Source organism: Orbicella faveolata, unplaced genomic scaffold (genome assembly GCF_042242905.1).
Source record: "Orbicella faveolata isolate gen_17 unplaced genomic scaffold, um_ofav_v1 contig_34, whole genome shotgun sequence".
Taxonomy (NCBI): domain Eukaryota; kingdom Metazoa; phylum Cnidaria; class Anthozoa; order Scleractinia; family Merulinidae; genus Orbicella; species Orbicella faveolata.
Genome location: NW_028301563.1, coordinates 31,049,854 through 31,074,607, shown reverse-complemented (window position 1 = coordinate 31,074,607; position 24,754 = coordinate 31,049,854). Strand labels below are relative to the sequence as shown.

Here is a 24,754-nt window from a genome sequence, read left to right as displayed (position 1 = left end):
AAATATAGAAGTGGCAGAAAGAAACACCTGATATTCCACTTTGCAAAAACAATTATCAATGACCTTGAGCTGTTATTGACAAAACCATTTCTTACGTCTGCATGGGGCAAACGACACTACAATACTTTTAAAGCTTTTCAATCCCATAATAGGAATGAATAACACCAAAATACAAGCATATGTTAAGAACCCACAATTACATTAATCACAAGAAATTTTTCAGCGCATAATATCTGCATGTAAACTATCAATTCCCAGTATCAATCCTGCACTAGACACATGTTCGCATTGCGGACCTATCTTTTTAGACTTGTCTGGAGGCGATTATTTCGATTATTTCGTAGACTGCCAAGTTAAGGGCCGGCATTAACAGATCTCCTCTAACGTCCAGTTTTTCAATGGACATAAAATATTTATCTGTCTAAGGTAAGCAGCCGCAATAGGGAAAGGAAACTTGCGTTTTTTCATGATCTATGACGCAAATAAAGCTGATTAAAGCCAATTATCTCCCCTTAATATACAAAACCAAACTTTGGTGTTTTATTTCAAAATGCGCCGAGTTTGAACGGCGCACTGGCAAAATTGCAGATTCAAGAACAGCTAAATAAGCATAATTTTTTGGCTGAGGAAGCAGATTTTTCGTAGCCAGTCGAGGCCATTGTCGGTAAGAGCTGTAATCTGTATTCATTTGTCGTGCCGCCTTGGTTAACCATTATTTCTATTCTGTGAGTAAAAAAAAAAAAGACGAAATGTTTGTATGTTTGTATGTGATGTGATATTGCCAACCCAACTGAAAACCGCCTTCGCGAGTTGGGTTCCCTCGTTAAACATTATTATTACTTTATTTTATCATATGATTTATGGATCCAAACTCAGTGACATCGTCTTACCATAGCATCAACGTCATAGTTAAAACATGATATTTAACTGTTCTCAGAACACTTTTGTTGCTAATAATTTTTATTGTCCTTCTTTCCTTCACTTACATCTTTTCCATTATAGATCGTTATGTGAAAAATGTTGCGCTATTCAAGTTAAAATGATGGTATCTCTCTTACTACCGTTGTTTCTCTTACAAGCTATGGAAAATTTCTCTTCAACACTACACTAGCTACTCGAAGATCTGAACTTTACCAAAAGGAAACAGGCTATTGTATGCCCAGGATTTTAACAGCAGAGTGCACGCCTCTCAAAACTCTTAAAATGACCATATTTCACTTCCTTGGACGTGTAACTTTTGAAACAAGGTTAGAAACAACACTGGATGTTGGCGATGTCAAAATAATGACAATTTCTTCCAGTAGCTCTTAAACTCATTATACTATAGGCTCACAGCTGTATTTGTTCCATCAATCGAGGTCTTTTCAAGATTTATGAGCAATTAAAGCAATGTAACTTCTGTTCTACACATTCCATGAACTTAATCGCTGTGTTCTGTTTGTTCTAGATATCGCTCTCATTTCTCAAAGAGATGCTAAACAATGTCATCCATTACAAAGAATTGCTCAGTGTTTTTTCTTCAATAAAGTTTTCATTCTCTCTTTAATGAAGACAGCCGAAACTTATTTTAACGCTGATTTTTCTGCTCCTATATTTAGGCTCAATTCGTTGCGCCCCAAGCATTTTGTGTTCCTACAAAAGGAGGAGACCCGAGGCTAGTGGTTTCTGTATCGCTGGCTAATCAGTCTGAACCCATTGTGCAAGGGTATGGTGTAACATAGCATTACCTTCTTGGATTTCAATTTTTTTCGCATGAAGTCTTAAGTGGTAGTCGCAACTGAGCTATGACCCACAATAACAATAATGATCACAACAATCGAAATTCAATTCAAATGGGAACTACTTGAAAACGTTTTAAATTTTTAACTTAAACGATCTTTCTCTTTAATTACCGATATATTGCGGTAATTAATTAGTATTTTAGGTTTGCTGTAATTTTAAATTAAAGGCACTGTCTTTGAAAAGCCCCTTTGGGGAAAGTCATCAAAGGATGTATGCATGTATGTGTTATCACGCTTTCCACAAATGTCCCGATATTTTTTTGGATATTTAGAAGTCTTCGAGATATTTAGAAAATATGAAGATATTTCCGGAAAATCTAGAAATATTGAGACTGAATGTTTACAGCTTTCTTGGCTGAACTCTGCGTTTTCTTCGCTATTTTCTTTAAACAATTAATAGCGATATGGCAGAAACAATCCATTACATTGATCTCCCAATTGAAAAATATGTTCCATAGCACTAAAAGCACTAAAGCTAAAGCAGCAATTTTCAAAAATGGCGGATGCTAGTAACATCCATGCACCTGAATCTTCTACTACTGCTGCAAGAAAATTTGGAAGATTTTTAAATATTTGACCTAACTTACCACCAAAATTGGTTTATTTTTAAAACAAAAATAAGACTGATATTTGGAGGGTTTTCCGAGGTATTTAGAAAAACGTTTTGGGGGAAGATGTACATGTACGTCGAAACATACGAAACGTCAAGTTAAATATAATTTCATTTTTGTTTTCTGGAAGGATATTTAGGCGATTTTACATGATATTTGTGGAATGGCCTAATGTATTTATAATATAGCCGATCACAACAAAAGCAAAAAGCAAGTCAGTCAAAGCCTGAAGAAAAAAAGGCTACTCGTGCGCGCCACACGAGAGACACCACACAACCCGTGCCAAGCGCGGGAAACACGCAAACGTCAAACGCGGAGAAACAAACGGGGATAAAAGCGCCTTAACCGAGTGACGATTGATAGTTGTTTTTATTTAATGGAAAGAAACGATTTGTATTTGAATAAATGTATCTACAGCTGATGTCATAAGCAGCAAGATATAAATGATTCTGTTGTAAGTCAAACCATGCTCTTCTTTTCACAGTGGTTTGGCCACTCAGCACCTTTTCATAGCACACGGCCAAGATTCACAAGGAGTTGCTTCCAACCTGGAGGTAAAGTGGTCTTTTTCTGAACAGCTCGAGTTTGATTCGGCTCAAAACATAACTGGACCAGACTATACCAGCTTGATAAGTCAGGAGTCAACCTTGATCGTTAAAGTGCACCTAACCCCAAAAATTTTTTTTCGCTATAACGAATCTACTTATTATTTGAAATAGTTCTGCGAAAAAATTTTTGAATTCCGTTAAATCCTCGATTTGCTGTGCCACGACGAAATCTCGAAAATAGCTCCAAAACACCGCCATTTTGTTTCACGACCGAGTTTGAGGAGAATGGGTCCAGCGGCTCTTGTGACGTCTACCCAGGAAGATTGGATATCTCATTTCCTCTCATTTCCTTCAGGATGGTGCAATACACATTCGAAAAGTGCGCAGAAAACGCCTTCCAGAGGTGCTATCGGCTGTTGCAGCAATATTCCAGATTTAAAGAAAGATATACTGTACAATTTACTGACGATGATCGGCTAATGGTGCAATAAAGACGTAAACGATGGTTGATTTTGTCGAACCGAAACAAGCGAACTGAATCTGTGAGAACCACTGAAAAACTCTCACTGGAATTTGTTCGGCAGACCTTCGAACGCTATTTTCATAAATTTTCTGCTTAAAGCTAACCAGAAATTTGTAGAAATACTACCTACAACCTATATCTTCCAATCCCGCAATATTTATAACATATATAAACCGGCAAAGTTGTGTGATCCGGTCATGATCAAGAAGCGTTATACTGATATGTAAATAGTCGCAACTGTACGCCGCTAACCAACACTTATTTCTCTTTCGATTTAGATGAAAGTCGAAGATTAATCCTCTAGAATTACATGATAACAAAATTGTTAGACTCACAAAGTTTTTCGAAGGTTTGGAAATCAGTAGTGCGACAAAGATTCTGTGCAATAGCGTCGAAAATATGACCGCGTAACATTATCTGCGGACCGCTTAGGGAACACATCCTTTTCGCTTATCCGACGAATTTCACTGCAAACTTTGAGAACAATTTACATTGGTTATTTGGAGTTACGACTTAAAACGTGTGGCAATGTGAAATCGGTAACTGTATGAAATGTTTCCTTCCGCCTTGCTTCCCGCAGCTTCAAAAATACAGGTCCAAACAATACGATTTTCAATCGATCGAAGCCAATGTTTTGGAGGTCATCAAGTCTCGAAAACTGCAACACGTACGTCATTCTTATAAACATGAAGCATTCAACTGAAAGTAAAACACAAACTGGATTTAACAGAACCTTGACAAAATACATTCTCGGTAAGGACAAATGTAAACGGGCTATAAACACGCGTGGGAATCTTATGTTTAGTTGACGAAATTACCATCCAAAGCAGTCCTTGAGTTTTCTTTCCTGCTTTTCGTTTGCCTGCTCCTCCACTTCGTATCTAGCTTTCCATTCCTAATATACAAGCAGCTCGTCCGCAAAGACGTCTTCCCCGTCGTCGCTTGAAATATTGTAAATTGCTCTCAAAGCTCTAAGCAGTGAGTTCACAGTTGTCGAACGTGCTCGATCGAAGTTTATTTCGGAGCCTTCCGAATCGAAAGTTAACTCTGACTCCAGTGACGAAAAAGAAATGATTCTGAGACAAAACTTGGACGTTTTAGTCCCAAAATACATCGGAACGATTAGTTTTGCGTTCTATTTTCTCGAGCAAATACAGAGAGTTGACTGAGGCGCTATTGTGTTTGGTTCCTGGGTAGACGTCATCAGGTACCGCCGCCCCAGACTCCCTAAAACGCGGTCGTGAAACACTTAATCGCGACTTTGAAAGGGCATAGAAAATCGAGGATTCAACCAAATTCAAAAATTTCTTCGGCCAAATGCTTCAAATAAAGTCTAGATTTGTTTTAGCGAAAAAAAAGTTTTGGGGTTAGGTGCACTTTAAGGTAAGATAATGATTGGTTAGAAAGTAATTAAGCTTAATCTGTGCGGCGCTATGCAGTAAGTTTACCTATTTCACAAATTGTTCAAACAGAACTTTGAAGTGCAAACAAACTAGGGCCGGCTTTCCACAATTATCAGGATATCTTTTGGGATCTTTAGAAGAAAATTTAGGGGATATTTAGTAATATTTACTAGCTTTTTTCCCATAGCCCTGTGTTTTCCTCACTATTTTCTTGAAACAATACTCAGTTATATGCCAGAAAGAATCCACTTCAGCAATTTCCCCCTGGAAAAATGTGTTTTTCCATATCGCTAAAAGCTCTAAATTAGCAACTTGCCTCCCCTACTCCTACCGACTACAAGAACGTTTTAAGCAAGTTTTGGCCTAAGTGACTCAAAATCGGCTTATCTTTAAAATAAAAACAAGAAACTATTGAGAACGTTTCTAGAAATATTTAGAAAATTTTTTGTGATATTTAAAAAATGTTTTGAGAATTTCCGCAAAGCTATTTAGGTGATTTAACGTGATATTCGTGGAAAGGCTTAAAATCGACCAAAATAAACTTAAAATTACTCGGCTAAAGAAAAATCACAGACTGTTCTCCATGAATTTATAAATTTCAGTTTGATAAGTTGGAATCCTGCCAAAATATCACCCTCGCCATAAATCTTAAAGTTGACCATCAGAAGAGAACCTCGCCGGGAAAAACTTCACAAACGTCGACTTTTGTAGCTGTGGAATATTACTGGGAAGATGAAAGCCTGGATGGAGCTCCAAAAACAGAACGAACAAGGTCTTCCTTTGAGTTCTACGCACCAAGTAAGTTATCAATTTATGATGATGGAATATCCTGGTTTTCTTGACATCATGTGATTCGGGTTTTTTTTTCCGAAGGCCACACAATAACACTTTCTAAAGGTACAGAATTACCAAGGAGGTATTAATAGGCCGAAGATGGACAAGGATGGCCAAGATTTGGGAAGATAAAGACGGATTACAGAACGAACAAATTTGCAAAATTTAGTCTAATTAAAGAATGAGTTATAACCTGACATCATTGCTGTATCTACTCTCTTGAATGGACTTAGCGTTGTTATATGTTTCCATAACAACATTGTTTGATGGCCATGCTGACGCAAATTTTAAAGTTCTTAGTTGAATTTCAGTGAAAATTTAGTAAGTTAATCCGGCCAAAATTTCTTATTTATCATTTTGTTTTTGTAGCATGCTCCCGTTTTCGCCCCTTGGGGATGAAAGATGGCAAAATCAAGGAAAGTCAGCTGTCGAGTTCCTCTTACATGAAGACTGAACGAAACAAAAGTGGGAACTGTCCTCACTTTTCAAGACCAGGCTCTGTTGGTGTGTTTATGGTTGAAGACGGAATGCTTCATTATGACCGCAACAATTTTCTTCAAGTGGATTTCCGCACAAAGACTAAAGTTGAAATGGTAATGAAACTTAAGTTACTTTTGTAACTGTCCCGGGGGGGGGGGGGGGGAAATAGGGTTTCGATCTCGGCCATTTTGGTCTCAAACAGGGTATCAAATTTTTGGCCAGGTCATAAATAGGGTAGGGAAAATCATAGATTTAGTCTTAAACTGAGGGTAAGGGTTTTGGGAATCGAGTCTCACATCACCACCTGATTTTTCTGGGAGTACCACCCCCCCCCCCCGGGGGTGTAACTGTCAGTTTGTGCATCAAACCTAGACGCCCCAATATATTCCCGCAATATTTTATTTTGTGTTAACTTGGTGTGCTTTTGTCCGACTGTCAAGTGTAAATATGCGTGTCGAGGTCTTTATTCTTGGCTATGAAAATATTTGATATTTGTTTGCGCTAACATTCAATTTTAGGTTTCTATCGAGGGATCAAATGGCAGTTACGTGACCTCGTTCTTGGTACATTCCAGTAATGACAACGTAATGTGGATGGTGTACAAGGACAAAACAAGCGGAAAACCAAAAGTAATCGTTAACTTTACTGAGTTTTCACACGCATTCTTTTTTCAACCAATTTTCCCCCTCCGCCGAATTGATCAAAACAATTTCATAATTAGTTCGATTTGTATAGTGTGATCGTCCGGGTGAGTGTAGTTCTGAAAAGAACTGTTGTTGGTGACTGACGTTTCGACAACCTGAGCGGAAGTCATCTTCAAAGTCAAGTGAGAACAATTTGACTAACAATAGACGGAACGAAACCGACCAATGACTGATGACAAACTCCACACGAGTCTTTCAGCCAATACGATCATGGCTAAACTGACCAATCACGTTCAACGGACCAGACTAAAAACATCATCGACTGACAAACACTATTCACTTGTCCCTCAAGATGACTTCCGCTCAGGTTGTCGAAACGTCAGTCACCAACAACAGTTCTTTTCAGAACTACCCCGACACCCGGACGATCACACTATACGAACTACTGATACTCCTGGGTTCAAACCATTTACTAAATTTCATAATTATTCCTGGTTCGTTTGGTGTCGTTTTTTCTCCTTATAAAATTGTACGCTTTAACTTACATCTTTGAATTTGTCGCCATTGTATAATAATTTATCTTTCTTCGACGCAACCCCACAGCGTTAAAATTGAAAACAAATAAAAGTTCACTCCGTGTTTTACACTCAGGCCACATAAAACCCCAGACATTTTGGGACAAGTTCCAATGAATCACCGTGGCACGAATGCTTTTCCCCTCTGGAAACAAAATATTATGTAGTTGGCTTTTAAAAATTCTCAACACCATATCTCTTAGGAATTTACATGTACAGCTAACAGCAAATTTCCGCCGGTGAAAGTATCCGTCATCAGTCCTCCAATCATCGGCCAGTATTTACGCATTAATCCGCGCTCTTGGAAGACACGCTTGTCGATGGCAATTGAATTCTATGGATGTTATCTTGTGGATAACAGAAATGGTGAGCGACTTATACTTTATACCTGAATTGTTGAAGGTTTTCCGCATAGAATAGAAAAATATGCGACTTATTTTTCACCTAGGAATGTGCCATAAGAACTCACCAAAATTGCTTTACTACTTCATGGAAAAAATGTTACTTTAAAGGATGAAGAAATGTTCACAACAAGACCCAATATTGGGGCAATTTCTTTTGCAGACTTGGTCAAGTATTTGGCGTTTTATTAAATTTAATAGAGATGACTGACTCCATATGAAAATAAACCTTCAGTTGAAAGGAGCCGGCTCGGAGTGTAATTGTTATTAAATCAGTTACTTTCAAGAGCCTGATTATTTCACGTTTTATCACGTTTTTTTTTTCCTTAATACAGTTCCTCGCCCCCTTGGAATGGAGTCTGGTGCCATCAAAGATTCCCAGATAAATGCATCGAGTGAAACAGAGAACGGGACTCGGGATCAGTCCCGTCTCAATTCGGGACCAGAAAAAGCATGGTGTGTTCAGGAGTCGGATAGTGTTAGGACATTAACTATCAATCTCACAAAACCGTACTACATTACTCAGGTAAAAGTTTCCACAGAAAAAGAACAACCCCTCTGGGAAAATAATGTAGAGTAAAAGGCAACGTACTAAATACGCTTAGAAAAAGGGGTGGGTGAGGAAGGGGGGGGGGGAAGTGGTGGGTGAAAATGTGACTTGTGATGTGTGATTGAACCGTATTCTACAGGATGAACAATACTTTTTGCTACTCTCGGGCTACAAGTGAGAATTCGGCACCAGATCAAGTAGGTCCAAATGCATGTGGCGATTGTAGTGCTTGCTTATTAGAATAGGGGATCCATAAAAGAGGAGCCGTTTATGATTAAATCTAATGGGATCATTTGAGGATTATAGAGGCTTAGCCAGCAGAGGGTTTCACCCTCAGCTATTTTACCTAGACACGTTGATTAAGTTTGTTGTTGTTGTAGTTTGCTGTTGAAGCGTTACCCAAAGTTCAATATTCAGCTTTTAACATTTTGTGTTTAATAGATCTCAATGCAGGGAAAACTGTGTCACCCAGAAAATGAATGCGAGCCTCCCCCTGAATTTGTCTTCCTAGCATTTGATGGGAAAATCGTTCAAGAGCATGGAAAAAAAAAGGTATCTGAGAATGATATCTCAGACATTTTTTTTTTAATACCTTAGAATAGTCTTTAATGTTTGCAAACATTACGCTCAATACCCAATTACTGTGCGTCCAAAGTTATGATGCTAATTATGCATGCTTGTAAAAAGGTTGTTCATTAAATTGAAACGGCTTTTTCAATTTTGGTTTTGTAGCGTTTCCAAGGAAACCAGGTAGACCACGTGATTACGCACACCTTGATCGTACCCAAGAAGGCTTCGACAGTGACCTTTGACCTCAGTGGCACGCAAGGAAGAAGATGCATGCGCGTGGAGGTGTATGGGAAGCCAGTCAAAGAAGAAGGTAGACAGTACTTTGTGAAATCTAGCAATAAACTTTGTGTCCAGTTTTCGATAATATCTATCCCCGTGGTAGGTCATTGGTGATTCAGAGGGGGTGGGGGTCTCAAAAGCCAAAATTTTTAAGGGGAGGTGTGTGAAGCTGAATTAGAGATTTCGGAGGAGTGATAGTGTTCAAACCAAAAACTGTCCAGGAGCTTGAGGTATGCACAGTTTCTGTAACAATACAATTATCAACCAGAAACTACTAAAATGTGTTAAACCAGTGAGTGAGAGGAAGGAAAAAAGAAGGGGTGGGGGTGGGGGTGGGGGTGGGGATAGGTATTTCCATGTATAAGCTATATGAATAAATGTGCCGCGCAGGAGAGAATGGCTTTTAAGCTTTTTTCCAGAAAGATAGAGGACTTAAGATTTTGCTTAAACTGATGGTGCTGTAATGACATAATCAGCAACTTTTTACATGAGCTTTTGTTTTCACCTTTCAGAATTCTCAGCAGTAGTAAAGCGTGGCTTTCTCTGTGCGCATGACGGTAATGAGCCGATTGTGTTTCTGTGTTTTGGAGAATACAGTGAAGACGACGTGTAAGTGTTCATGTAAACATCTTTAAAAAGATATTCTCTTGTTTCAAGTAAAACCAAAGTAATCATTCCGGCCAATCACAAAGGACACAGTTAATCCAGTGAACCAATCAAAACTCGAAGCATGTTGCTGACGAAAACGAGCGCACGTGAGTCACGATTAGCTTCGTATTATTTCTGATTGGATGAAAAAGTGGCGGGAGTTTTTCAAGCCAATAGGAAAGCGAGGTAATACAAAACCAATTACTTTTCGACACTCAAGTGATAAGAGCTTTATAACTTTTCTAAAACTTTTCCACACTCAGTGATAAGCGCTTTATAACCTTTTTTAACTTTTACAAAGGTCTTGCAAATTTTCGCTTCAAACACCTACATTCTTCGAAGCCATGAAAAGTAGAATCTTGGTGTGCAACATTGGAAAGGGCACTTTTAATTATTACGTGATTGTGACTGATTGTAGATTACTACAGTTGCCCTTCGTTCTAATCTTAACAGGTTTCCAAGAAGCACATGTTTGGGGACCCAAAATGAAGGAAAATCTCACTTTGGTAAGATTACAACTAAAAGTGATCTCTAAACTTGTGCAGTTACGAAACCAAGAGTCATCAAAATAAAATTTCTCTAAGGCAAGGAGATAAATACTATATCACACTGGTCTTAGGAATTTAGGGAATTATCACCCTTGGCTAATGCTGTTGATCAAAATTTCCTTGATTAAGATCGATCAGACTTCTCCTCGGAAAATTAATTTATACTCCATCGCAAAGGTCAAGAGAATGTGCTAAACGATCAGCACTGGAAAATTGTCCTAACAATTTTCCGAACTGTTTTTGCAGTAAATATATAAAGGCAATTAAGGAGAAAATCTATGTTGATGACGAGGCTTTAAGGGTTGAAAAAGCAGTTTTAATTAGAATTCAAACCGTAACAAGTGCGCATACCAGTGGAACTTGATACAATGTTTTCTTTAATTTTGTCTAAGCTCTTGATCCAACCTTATTTACAATTCTGGCGTTTGATCCTGAAAATAAACGTCTATACGGTGTCAGCAAACGCCACCGTCTGTACATGGAAAGTGATGACGTATATGGCCGGCAGTGGCACGTGATATTGCCAGTTAAGTGGGGGAACATACGGGACAAGCCGGGAATGCAGTTTATTAGAGAAGTTCCGTTTGTGCCAGAAACTCGATTTACTCGGCTTCCAGCTTCAGAAGTGACGGATACTGACGTCAAAGGCAATACATGGGGAGGTCAGTCGCTAATACGGATAATTACAGGGATATATTTATGAATACTTCCATTGTACAACTATGTTCCTTGGTACAAAACTGATTGCGGACAACATATATAACCCGTCTGATTTGATAGCTGTTACCTGATTCCACAGAGAAGTAAAAAACAAAAAAACAAACAAACAAACAAACAAATAAACGAAGTCACTTTTCCGGGTCCTGCTATTTATTCAAGTCATAGTAAAAGAAAATTAATTCCTAAACCGATCAACTTGCATTTATTTTACTCGCAATTCCACATCGATTTTCACTGGAGCGGTATTCTTTTACCGCAGTGAGCGTGTTCTGGAAGTTGACAAAGGCTAGGAAAAGAAATGATTTGTTTATTATATAATAATTATGTTCTATAATTAATGATGACGTAATTATCATAAATGAGAGGGAGAACCCATTCAAGAGCAACTTTTCTTCAACAGCGCGCACAAATGACGCTTGTGGTCCAATAACGCCAGGCACGAGCGTACACTGAGCAATAGGTATTAAAATAGGAGTTACTGATAATCAATCAGACTCGAGAGCCTTGTTACAGTTATAATCATTATCCCCACAGGGTCTTCTCTGGGTCTTCACATCTCTCCTCGTGCTGTAAACAAATGGCTGTTGGTTGGTTTGTGGAGGAATCACGGTGAGTAAAGATGCTAATCTTGTACCTAGTTGTCACTCATCTGACGTCTGACACTGAAAAAATGAGCCTTCCACTCGGCCGTAGGTGATCTGGGTTCCATGAAAAAAATACTATTTAATGTAAAACGATTATATATCAAGTGGTTGGGTTAAAAAAGCGTGCTATAATTTCAGTGTTTCGAGGTTTCCTTGATTGGAAACAGAAGCAACCTTTTTCTTCCTGAGTGGTCTGAATTTTGCAATGTGAATCAATAAAATGTAGCGCTCACGGATTAGTTCTGGCAAATAATTTTTTTAAGCGTTCCATAAAAAATTTACCCTGGGTGCCAGAGGTTTTTCTTGCGCGGTTTCCGGTGTCGGTCATGTCTCTATTGTGACCCGCGCGAAAAACCCCTGGAACAGAGCGCGATTTCTTTGATAGCGCCGAGCCAATGACAAGGCAGTTTAAATCTATCTTTTCCAGAACCTGGACTAGAAAGCTGATAGGCTCCTAACGACCTCCAAAGAATTTTCTAATCTAACAGATACGGTAATTGGTTTCTAAGAATAGAGAACGTGAGCATGTGAAATGTCGCGAGTAAAGGTTGGTTTTCACTTGCCCATAAGCACAAACATAAACATAAGCAAAAGCACTCGCAGAAGCAAGTGAGAACACCCACGACATAAACATAAGCATAAGCACAAGAAGAACGAACATGGTTCGTTCTTCTTATGCTTATGTCGCAGTGCGAACGCGAGTGAAATAAGCATAAGTACAAGCGTAAGGCGGTCAACCAATCATCGCTCACTTTGACCCATACCTCCTCGAGAAACTAACCACAAGCAAAATGGCGGATTCCAGTCGATTTGACACCTCAGTAAATGCCGAGCTGTCAGTAGATGAACTTCTCTCCAAGGCGGTGAGACAATACCCGGTTTTGTATGAAAAAACAAGTAAAGATTTTCAAGACCGCAACAAAATGGAGCTAGCATGGCTAGACGTCGCACGGAAGACTGGTTTTCCCTCAGGTAATTATTGTTATCTGACATCATTTATAGGCTTTCGTTTACAAATGTAAGCTTAACAAGGTTTACCTCATGAAGCTTTTTCATGGAATTCATAGTCCCCGCGTCCACTTTATTTTGATTTTAACGTAACACAAAACAACGCAAAGAGAAAGATTTCATCCTCATCGGCCATCTTGATTGTAGTTTAGGAAAGCTGGTATCGAGGAATTTTGTTAATACTGCGCCTGCGTGTGCTCTTGTGCTTATGTTCTGGTGTTCTCACTTGTTTCGTAATTTCTTATGCTTGTGCTTATGCCCTAGTGAAAACCAGCCTTAATGTGTTGCCTAGTTCCTGGGCCTCAATATTTCGCCGCGGTCAATCATTTCGGGTCACGTGGTCTGGGGCGAAAAGTGTGGCTTAGACAAACACCCGCAAATTGAGACAATTTGTCTCAATTTATGAGCCGATTTCGTGCCGCGGAAGGACAGTGACTGCTAGAGAAAAGCAATTTAAACTCTTCGCTTTAGTTTTAATCTTAACTGGCCATGGTCAAGTCAAACGGCTCATTTGGATCAAAACGGATATTATCGAGTCAGAAACATCGCGCTTTCCAACCACAGGCAAATACTGACTACTCAAAATATTTAAGTTTCTATTACATGTAACTGTAGCCCTGGATCAAAGAAAACAAAAATATACCAAGTTTCTTAAATTTGGGGTTCAAGAGTAAGCTAGAGTAGCTTTCGAAGTGAAAGTGCACCTAACCCCAAAATTTTTTTTTCGCTAAAACAAATCTAGACTTTATTTGAAGCATTTGGGCGAAGAAATTTTTGAATTTGGTTGAATCCTCGATTTTCTATGCCCTTTCAAAGTCGCGATTAAGTGTTTCACGACCGCGTTTTAGGGAGTCTGGGGCGGCGGTACCTGATGACGTCTACCCAGGAACCAAACACAATAGCGCCTCAGTCAACTCTCTGTATTTGCTCGAGAAAATAGAACGCAAAACTAATCGTTCCGATGTATTTTGGGACTAAAACGTCCAAGTTTTGTCTCAGAGTCATTTCTTTTTCGTCACTGGAGTCAGAGTTAAGTTTCGATTCGGAAGGCTCCGAAATAAACTTCGATCGAGCACGTTCGACAACTGTGAACTCACTGCTTAGAGCTTTGAGAGCAATTTACAATATTTCAAGCGGCGACGGGGAAGACGTCTTTGCGGACGAGCTGCTTGTATATTAGGAATGGAAAGCTAGATATGAAGTGGAGGAGCAGGCAAACGAAAAGCAGGAAAGAAAACTCAAGGACTGCTTTGGATGGTAATTTCGTCAACTAAACATAAGATTCCCACGCGTGTTTATAGCCCGTTTACATTTGTCCTTACCGAGAATGTATTTTGTCAAGGTTCTGTTAAATCCAGTTTGTGTTTTACTTTCAGTTGAATGCTTCATGTTTATAAGAGCGACGTACGTGTTGCAGTTTTCGAGACTTGATGACCTCCAAAACATTGGCTTCGATCGATTAAAAATCGTATTGTTTGGACCTGTAGTTTTGAAGCTGCGGGAAGCAAGGCGGAAGGAAACATTTCATACAATTACCGATTTCACATTGTCACACGTTTTAAGTCGTAACTCCAAATAACCAATGTAAATTGTTCTCAAAGTTTGCAGTGAAATTCGTCGGATGAGCGAAAAGGATGTGTTCCCTAAGCGGTCCGCAGATGATGTTACGCGGTCATATTTTCGACGCTATTGCACAGAATCTTTGTCGCACTACTGATTTCCAAACCTTCGAAAAACTCTGTGAGTCTAACAATTTTGTTATCATGTAATTCTAGAGGATTAATCTTCGACTTTCATCTAAATCGAAAGAGAAATAAGTGTCGGTTAGCGGCGTACAGTTGCGATCTATTTACATATCAGTATAACGCTTCTTGATCATGACCGGATCACACAACTTTGCCGGTTATGTTATAAATACTGCGGGATTGGAAGATATAGGTTGTAGGTAGTATTTCTACAAATTGCTGGTTAGCTTTAAGCAGAAAATTTATGAAAATAGCGTTCGAAAGTCTGCGGAACAAATTCCAGTGAGAGTTCTTCAATGGTTCTCACAGATTCAGTTCGCTTGTTTCGGTTCGACAAAATCAACCATCGTTTACGTCTTTATTGCACCATTAGCCGATCATCGTCAGTAAATTGTACAGTATACCTTTCTTTAAATCTGGAATATTGCTGCAACAGCCGATAGCACCTCTGGAAGGCGTTTCTGCGCACTTTTCGAATGTGTATTGCACCATCCTGAAGGAAATGAGAGGAAATGAGATATCCAACCTTCCTGGGTAGACGTCACAAGAGCCGCTGGACCCATTCTCCTCAAACTCGGTCGTGAAACAAAATGGCGGTGTTTTGGAGCTATTTTCGAGATTTCGTCGTGGCACAGAAAATCGAGGATTTAACGGAACTCAAAATTTTTTTCGCAGAACTATTTCAAATAATAAGTAGATCCGTTCTAGCGAAAAAAAAATTTTGGGGTTAGGTGCACTTTAATTATTTAACAAAAGTTTGACCGCTATGTATTAAACAAGAATTCGCTCGCAGCGCTGTCTTGTAACCAACAAGTTTTGAGGCAAGGAATTACCTTGCGAAATTAAACTTAACCTTGCATTGAATTTCTATACGAACCACTTAGCCACAGGCTTATTTACTAAACAACGACGTACTACAGCAACCTTTTCTGGAATTCTCATTAATATACATGTAAGGAGATGAAAAACAACAAGGCAAGTCGTCCTGGCCTTGGACTTTGCACTCAGATCACAAGGCAGGGGCACAATTATTATTTCATCATGACAAGCGCTACTAGAGCTGAACTCCTTGAAACACAGATATTTCAACAGATTTGTAAAGTCGAATTCGCAGAGGAACGAAATATTCTTCCAGGTTTCGGTTGAAAAGAGTCGGAACTATTAAAACATCCTGCAGTTGAGCAGAATTTACCGATCACAACCTGTTAGCTTTCGAAACTTGATAAAATTGGTCGTTTAGGCTTCCAGTTGAGGTGCATGCCAAATAAAAACGTTTGTATGACAAGCATAATAATAGTTCTAACCATAAATTCTAAGCAAGTTGCTCTTCTGTACCAAACTGCAGCAAACTTGCCAGAAGATACAGTTTCCGATCCCATTCCTGCGAGTTGCAATAATCAGCATCTTCACCGACTGAGAGCTACTGAGTTATTTGGTGAGAATGATAGAAGTTGTGCGGATAGCAAAGTCGATCAAGTAAATGAGCCCCTTGGGTTTCCTGCTGTACATAAAAGTTTACGAAAGACGACGACTATGAATCCCTGAAGTTCAGCCAAAATCAACAACAAGCATCCAAACGCATGCGCATTCTGTTATTGTCTAGGCGTCAGTCTAGGCTACTCCGGGTATTCGTCTGCCATACGTCACTGAAATCAATCTGACCGAAATTTAATAGAATGTCTCTATTCAAATAAAAATAGTCCATTAAAAATTGCGGGCAGCGTTTATTTAAACATTTCTTCACAAGATTTAGCACTTGCAACTCCCGTCTAAGCCCCAGCGTATCATATTTAAGGTGTGCTAACGCATTATCACTGCTGTCGCGGTTTGCATGAAAATCCTTGCCGCGCGTCTTTGTAACTTCTCTATATTATCAGCATTCGTACGTCCACAAAAGTTCCAAACGGTATCGCAGTAATCAATAACAGGAGGAATAAATGATTTGTAAATCATAGTAGCAGTGTACATACTAATGCTCCTCCTGGTGCGGCCAAGAATTCCTATTCTCTTACTAATGCACGTTCCATGAAAGCGACTCATCCAAAATTTCTCCTAAGTACTTATACTCAGCAACCCGTGTTAGCTCCTTGCCATCGATATTTACAAAACAATCAGCAGTTGCTAACCTAGAACCAGTGCCAATTAAAACACATTCTGTTCTGCCCTGGTGAATAACAAGACTATTGTCTACGAGCCAGACATTAACCTTGGCGAGTTCACTGGTAAGAGTACTACTGAATTCTTGGGCATTACTAGCGGTGAAATACATAGCTGTATCGTCAGCGTACATCAGAATCTGACATCGTTTCAGAACTATAGGCAGATCGTTGACGAAAAGGACAAAGAGTAAAGGACCCAGAATTGACCCTTGTGGGACACCGACGTAATAGGACATGGTGCAGAGATTTCCTTACCAAAACTCACGAGTTGTTTACGGTCTGTCAGGCAGTTTCGAAACCAGTCTAACTCAATGTCCTTAAGTCCATATGACATCTAGTTTGCTAATGAGTATTTCGTGATCAACGGGGTCAAATGCCTTTCGCAAGTCAATAAATACTGCCCCAGTGAGCAATCCATGGTGCATGCCACGCCAGATGCAGTCTGAAAAGGTAACAGCGGTAATTTAAAATTTGGTATTAATCGATTATCCTTTTGATCAGCCCTTCTTTTTTCAAAAGCAACACTACCGAGAGCCTGCTTAAGGCGTACAGCGGCTGAAGCGAAAATTTATTGAAACCATTAACAATTTTCTTTCCATCACCACAAAGCTCGCCATCAATATGGATATTTTGAAACCGGCAGAGCTCTTTTCCCCGGGAATGATCTTCTTCATTGTTCTCCAGAAAGCTTTGGTGTCATTTTTATGGTTATCAATTAATTTCTTGTTGTATGTTTGCTTCGCCTTCTTTACTGAGTTCGTCACATGATTTCGCATTGCTTTATAAGCAAACCAGTCTTCGTCACGGGATGATTTCAGTGCTTTTTTTTAAAAGGTAGTTACGCTGACGAACCTACAGTACAAACTATTTTCAACGACTGACTCTGGGAAACTGGTACACTAACCTAGAACAAACGCCTTTTAACAGATGTCAACAACTACCGGCGCCTTACAAACGACTTATCCACGACGGAAACGAAACGTATTAAACCGACAAACGGACTTCTAACAGACCGACTTAATTTGACTAACAATAGAAGGACCAAAAACCGACCGATTTGACTAACAATAGATGGATTGAAACCGACCGATGACTGATGACAAACTTTACACGAGTCTTTCAGTCAATACCATCATGGCTAAACTGACCAATCACGTTTAACGGACCAGACTTATAACAACATCGAATGACAAACACTATTCGCCTGACTCTGAAGATGACTTCCGCTCAGGCTGTCGAAACGTCAGTCACCAACAACAGTTCTTTTCAGAACTACCCTCACCGAGACCGTATCACACTATGTGAACTACTGATACTCCTGGCATTACTGACTGACTGACTGACTCACTGACTTACTGACTTACTGACCTACTAACCTACTGACTGATTGACTTACTGACTTACTGACTGACTGGCTGACTGACTGACCTACTGACTTCCTTCCTTTATTCCTTCCTCCCTCCCTCTCTCCCATCCTTCCTTACTTACTTCCTTACATGCTAACTCACTCACTCACTCACTCACTCACTCACTCACTCACTCACTCACTCACTCACTCACTCACTCACTCACTCACTCGCTCACTCACGCACACACTCACTCACTCTCTGACTTACATACCAACTCAGTTAGTTACTTATTAAGTTGCATTTGTAAAGGCGTGACTATTATTTTTTTTTCACCCTGTTCAGATATTAGCCCTTGTCACAGCAGTCCTTGTCTAAACGGAGGAACTTGCAATGTAGACAGCGATGGATATAGCTGTGACTGTTTGCCATTTCATTATGGTCGCCACTGTGACGGTGAGCTTAAAACCAGACATTGTACCTTGACCTGAGCATGTGTTAATTCGGAGGTGTGACATATTACTATATGGCGAGCTCCGTGAGCTGGCCAGATGAACAGAATTCTGCGCTGTGATTGGCTACCTGGGCGGCAAGATGGCGCTCTATTGCCCGCTCGGGATTACCCGCGCGCTGTGTCCTGCAAGAAAATAGTGTTCTTTTTCCCTATAATAAATCCTTTATTGACCAAGTTTGTTTGGTCAAGATGGCTGGATATTGGCTAATATCCAGCATCTTACCCTCACGCATGGTCAATAACCCATATATATTCAGGATACTTTCTTAGGGACTGAACGTAAAAGATACCCTTACTGATCGAGTAGAAAATTTAAATGTCACTTGTCATATTGATTCTCTTTGATAAAAACTATTCCTGTTTTTCCAGAACCTTTAGATATGTTCTCATTAGATTAAGTTGAATTATTTTTTTTCATTTACCACAGCTAGTTTATGGGCTTCAAAAATTTTGAACAAGAACATCAGCCACTTGACCAATTTAAGCAAGTGGTTAAATCCCGTCAGGCAAAGTAAGTCTCTTTGGAAGCGTTGCTGGCTTGCATCAGTGGATGGCTGGGCTAGCACTACTTTTCATTCATTATGCGACAACAAAGGACCAACAGTGACAATTATCCGTGTAGGGAAGTACATCTTTGGGGGATATACGGGTGCATCGTGGGGTGAGTAGCATTCAATTTAATTCAGATTTAGATTCCCTCTCTAATTGTGATTTATTAGCTCTCCGAGCCCATCACCTCGCATCTTTTTAATCGTTAATTCAAAAAAAAATCAAGTATTATAAGATGAACTTAATTGCCCTCATTTGCATTTAAGTGTGGACACGTCACAAGCGAAAGCTTAATATAAATTGATATCAAACGTACATGATTCGCCATCAATCGTCGAACGTTTGGCAGACCATGCAAGTTACGCGATCATTCCGGCGGGAAGTCAGTCCTTTAAACCAGACGAAGTGGAAGTCTTCTATGAAACAAACTACAAATAAAAAGCTTTAACATCTGCAGCAGGAGCGTAACCAGCTTTTGAAGAGTTGTAAACCTAGCATGGGGCTCGCATCCAGAAATATGTAAAAACGCAGCTTGTTGACTTGAAGTATTTTGTACAGACATGTATCTCGGCTCTCATGGAAATCGAAAGTGTGGCAACTCTTGCTTTCTCAAAGGGTATCGAGCCACGTGAAAATAAGTTGAGTTGAAGTTATATTTTTCTATACATAGCAGCTCTTTAATCAATTAAACTGAAGGCATGTATATTCCATGCAGCCGTAGGACACAACGATGTGAAAGTAGAAAATAGTAAAGTTGAGACTGAAAAGAAGAGATTATACCTTTCTATGGACACTCGTTACCTTCATGGAGCCAGAATTTGTACTTTGTATATGTGCGCAATAGAGCTTCATGAAATAAAGCGTCGAAGGGCATTAAATGAACCAGTCTTCAAAAGAATAAAACTCGACGAAGGAAAGTTTTTTCAGGACAGAGTAGAGGATCTGGATGAAGTTAAATCGAATGCATGACTAGGTTTGATCTAAACAAATCTTAACTCACGAACACACAGGTGCTGGGTACCATACTACTTCAACCTCTATATTCAGAGCGGAAAAACGTACTGCACAGCTTTCTGCGCATCCCTAACCCCACTTGCGGGCTCAGGTAATAACGCGGGCTGCAATTGTGGAAAGACCAGTGGACTGATAGTAAGGGACGGACTATTGGAGAAGTGAAGGGGGCGCAATTTTGGCTCGCATGAATCTTTTTCTCCAGTTGACAGTTCAAGATATTTTTTTTCAATTGTAACCCTTTACACGAATGTTTTTAAACCAGCTTCTTACCATATTTGCTTGCCTATGGCGCGCGTTTGCTCTGGGCCTCTATGCGGTGATCTTCCCTCGCTTGGTGGGACGGTCGAGAGGAAGCGACTCCAAAGTGTTGACGTTGACGCCTGCACCTAGGTCTTGAGAGATTCTTTGCAACTGAGCGCTTGCTGTGACGCACTTCTCCATAAAGCAGCCGTTTGGGCAGTCGACTGTCTGGCATTCAGACAACATGGCCAGCCCATTTCGCTTGTGCATTCTGTAAGAGGTTGTGTGCACAGGATGCTGGTCCGTTACAGGACCTCTGTGTTTAGAATTTTATTCAGCCTCCTGATGTGGAGGAGTCTACGGAGATAACTCAAGGGAAAGTTGTTAAGCTATTTGGCGTTTATTTTGAATAAATGAAAGGGTTAATGCAACAGCTTTTCCAAAATGTACACCCAGTGGGAGAGGAGGAAGCGATTAGAAATCATTTTAGTATTTGATGTATACTTATTTATTGTACAATTTTTGTAAATGTTTTATAACAAAATACCGAGCAATCAAAGAAAGGCAATTTGAGTGAGTTATGTTGCTTTTATCTTGCCTGACAAGTCACTCACGTCCTATTTAAATTTGAGAAATAATCAAAATATATCAGAAGTTGTGAATTATTGAGATAGAAGATTTGACAAAAGTATGAACCTCAAAACAAACACAGTGACTTTATATAAATGAGATCCAGTGACAAACACTGAAAAAATTGTCAACATTTTAAACACCTTGGCTGAGTTATAATTAGACTGGTTTGATACCAAAATGCGACTCTTCTTCTCCATGAATTTATTTTCCGTGGGTTTCTCTTTGCACGAATTTTTTTCCTGCCATTTTCCCTAGCTCGTTTTTTTTTTCCCCTCCATTTCGTTCTCCACCAAAACTCGCACATGTTTATTACCTTTCTCCGCTCTGACACTCCTACATATATCGTGGGGAAGGGAGAGTTCAGGGATTTAATTGGACTGGTTGGGAAGCAGCGCGAAAAGGGCGGCAGTAATAAAAAAGTGTGTGTGTGTGTGTGGGGGGGGGGGGGGGGGTATTCTCTAGCCATACAACGAGAAAACCAATACGACCGTTGTTGATCTTCCCAAACTGTTTTGAAAGATTAAATTTGGCATTTACCGAAGATTTCTCTCTCTTTTTTGAAACTTTTCACTTCTGTGGAACTACCTATCCTTTTTCGTCAGCGACAGAAGTGTTTTTTTGAGGCAATGCAACGAAAATAACAGTTCTTTCCTTTGCGTATTTCAAATTAGGCTCCAGTTGTTCATATCACTACCATTCAGCAGCCTTTCTCTTCTCATTGGTTAACAAGCCTGGTTGGCAGCCACTAAAGCTAGATCAAACAGGAGTGTTTAGTTCCCGGAAAGAGTCAATCTATGTCTGCTCTTCCTATGGACCAACATTTGGAAGAGGACACGATATTCACATTCACAACAACGCTGCATCAAACACCAACTCATACTCAAAGCTTGGATCCACCTACAGCCCGCCACCTGACAACATCCCTGGATCCTCCTTCACACAATCATTCCTGGCGGGTAGTTACTACTTCCGACCTGACGAAGTCGAAGTCTTCTATGAAACTACCTGAAGAAATCGCGGAGCCTGGAGTTTAAGTTATAACTATGGTTTTACACACCCTGTTCAGTAAAATTATACCTTTGCAAATATATAAGGGTATATACAAACTGTTGGTAAATTAAAGAAGTGCAATATAATCAGAAAAATTTCAATATCACCGATGATATGTCAATCAATAGGTTAGTACAAAATCGAGTAGTCACGTATCCTTAGTCTAAGATAAACAGTTTTCTTCGAGATTACTTCTTTGGAAATTACCAAATTACTAAATTAATGGTAATTACCATGTGTTATAACACATGGCTCCGTGTTATGACAAGCTATAACGTTAGCCGAGCAAATGACTTCTACAAGAAATTCTCCTTTTAGTCTTTCACGTAAGTCACGAAAACGCGCCGATAGGAGTAATGTTTGTCTTTAGAATTCCTTTCATATGTTTTGATTAACACCTATATTGTCTATCCACCAATCAGATAAAAGGAGAAAACACGTGTGTGTGTCCGGAGTAAAACCTTAGCTGCCGGATGAAAAAATTTAACGTTAGTTAATAAATATATGTATTAATCTTGTTGCTGAGTTTCAATTGATTGAATTCCACGAGCATCATACCAGGATAGGTTAAAAGTCACAGGAATCCACCTGCTTTTGATTTCTTATCTTATTCCGGCAATTAAAGGGGATTTAGAAAACGTAGATTGAGAAGGGATTTTTTCGTTCGTAGTAATTAAGATCTTTTGCCAAGAATCTCTTACAAAGAATCGGCAGACTCCAATCCATGGAAACTCGAAGAATCCAAGACATGATATTGACAATAAACAATTGTATATCGGACAAAGTTCCATCCGCAATTAGAGATTTCATCACCTTACGCTCATCCAAGTATAATCTTCGACAGGACTATATCCTTTCTTTGCCGAAAATTAACACGACTAATTATGGTCTCAAATCATGGAGATATTTTGCCGCAAAGAAATGGAACGGGCTGGCAAATGATATTAGAAGTAAAGTAGGCACTAAATAAATGAACAACAAGATTTGATCGCTTAAATTTGACTGATATGGGAATTTCCTGTAATTCGATTCCCTAGATTTTTAGTTCTCTGCGTTTATAGGTTGATATGATCAATTAATGTACATTTTTAGCTTTAATTTTTAGAATATACTAGGGCCGTGGATTACCTGTAAACTAGCTGATAAACTAAGCGTAAACCTCACGTTAAATAAAGTATAGCATCGTAGCGTATCTTTTGAGAGTGCAAACGCAGAAAACAAATACAAATGTCAGACACACCGTTATAAAAGCTTGTAACAATAAAACAGAGCAGTGTGAAAATAACGCGTTGTTTTCTGTTTGTGTTCGTTTTGATCTAAGAGGAAAGAAATAATTTTTTCGTAACTTCTACTGTGAATTCCCAATGTCCAATTGCTTCTGTTAAACCCGCCTTTAGGGAATCATGATAGTTGTATTCAAAGTTTCCAGTTAAGTCTTGACCTTGTTTTGTTGTACACATATACCATGATTACCAGCTGGCACGATTTATTGAAGAAATTTAAAATTCCACTGGCACGAACGTTTTTCTTTTCAGTCAGAAATTTAGCTGATATGAAAGAGAAAACAAAAATATATTATTTGGGATATATCAGCATTTTAATTTTACTTGAAAAACATTTTTAGCATATTGATGATAACTTACCACAGATTCAAGTAGCTTAACCTGACTTAGCCTATGCGCATGCGTCATACATGTTGTACGTAATCAAGACAAAAATAAATGTACAAGGGTGTCTGCTAATTATTCACAGCCATGGGTCTTCTAGATTCAGTATTTCATGTATTTTGTGCATTTGAAAATCGGCTAAATGAAGAGCTCTAGTTTAGCTGTCTTGTGTCATTAGCTTTCAAATTACGTAAAATATTTGATTTCTTATCGAATTGCAATCTATTTAGCTCTAAATATACAAGTAAGGAAGTTCAAATACGACTTACGATTAATAGTTTATAATGACCATCTTTACTTTCGAATTTTCGAGCCTCTGACTCTGCCGCTCATTTTTGATCGATTTTGCCCGAGAAGAAAGAAAAAACAATCGAAACCCTAGTGTCTAACCATTCAAAAGAAAGCTATAGCAGTACTTTCATGCGATACTGTGTATTACGCCGTGTAAAAGTTTTTCATGCTCGTCAACTTGTCAGCCAGCCAGTTAAAGGCCGTGATTGTGATAAAACAACCAATCTTGGATGCTGTAAAACTACAAGCTGTTCCACTGACTTCTGCAACACAGGCTCACCTGTCAACTTCGACGGTTTCCTGTTAACCGTGAGCTCTGTCCTGGGACTGGCACCACTGAAGTAAAACGCTGACCAAACCACAGTTCTTTTTCCTCAGTTAATGTAGTATTTCTCGAGTAGTACTGCCGTGGCAGTAAGTACCTCACAAAGGCCATCTCGATCTCTACACTGAAATTTTCTATTGATGATGATAAGCTAAGAGAAGGGTTAATGAGAATCAGACGCCTTTACTATGAGTTGATCCATGGGAAAAGAAAATCTCACCACTCCACTCGCACAAACGCGAGAAAATTCACTGTCAGTTTTGCTTTTTGTACTCATTTTGACGTCATAAAATATCGAAAGACACTGACGTTTAACTTTGATCGCGTGCAGATTACTTGAGCTTTCGCCATAAGCGCGCGTGCGATCGTAAAACTATAGGGAGCCACCTTAAATTTCTTCTTGAAGCAACCGTGAACCACCATTAACCATAACACCTTTCGACATCGTCGCGGA

At 39.3% G+C, this 24,754-nt stretch overlaps 1 protein-coding gene across 1 annotated transcript; it reads left to right on the top strand.

The window, feature by feature from the left end:
• Positions 1 to 5,472: 5,472 nt before the first annotated feature.
• Positions 5,473 to 23,302, top strand: LOC149105753 (uncharacterized). The gene is made up of 14 exons (XM_089271075.1): positions 5,473 to 5,664; positions 6,070 to 6,293; positions 6,699 to 6,809; positions 7,603 to 7,765; positions 8,136 to 8,326; positions 8,792 to 8,902; positions 9,083 to 9,230; positions 9,712 to 9,808; positions 10,301 to 10,353; positions 10,788 to 11,057; positions 11,650 to 11,724; positions 18,363 to 18,473; positions 18,959 to 19,192; positions 21,639 to 23,302. The coding sequence occupies exons 2-14, from the start codon at positions 6,096 to 6,098 to the stop codon at positions 21,974 to 21,976; spliced, it is 2,100 nt and encodes a 699-aa protein (XP_089127201.1). The 5' UTR covers positions 5,473 to 5,664; positions 6,070 to 6,095; the 3' UTR covers positions 21,977 to 23,302.
• The last annotated feature ends 1,452 nt before the right edge of the window (positions 23,303 to 24,754 follow it).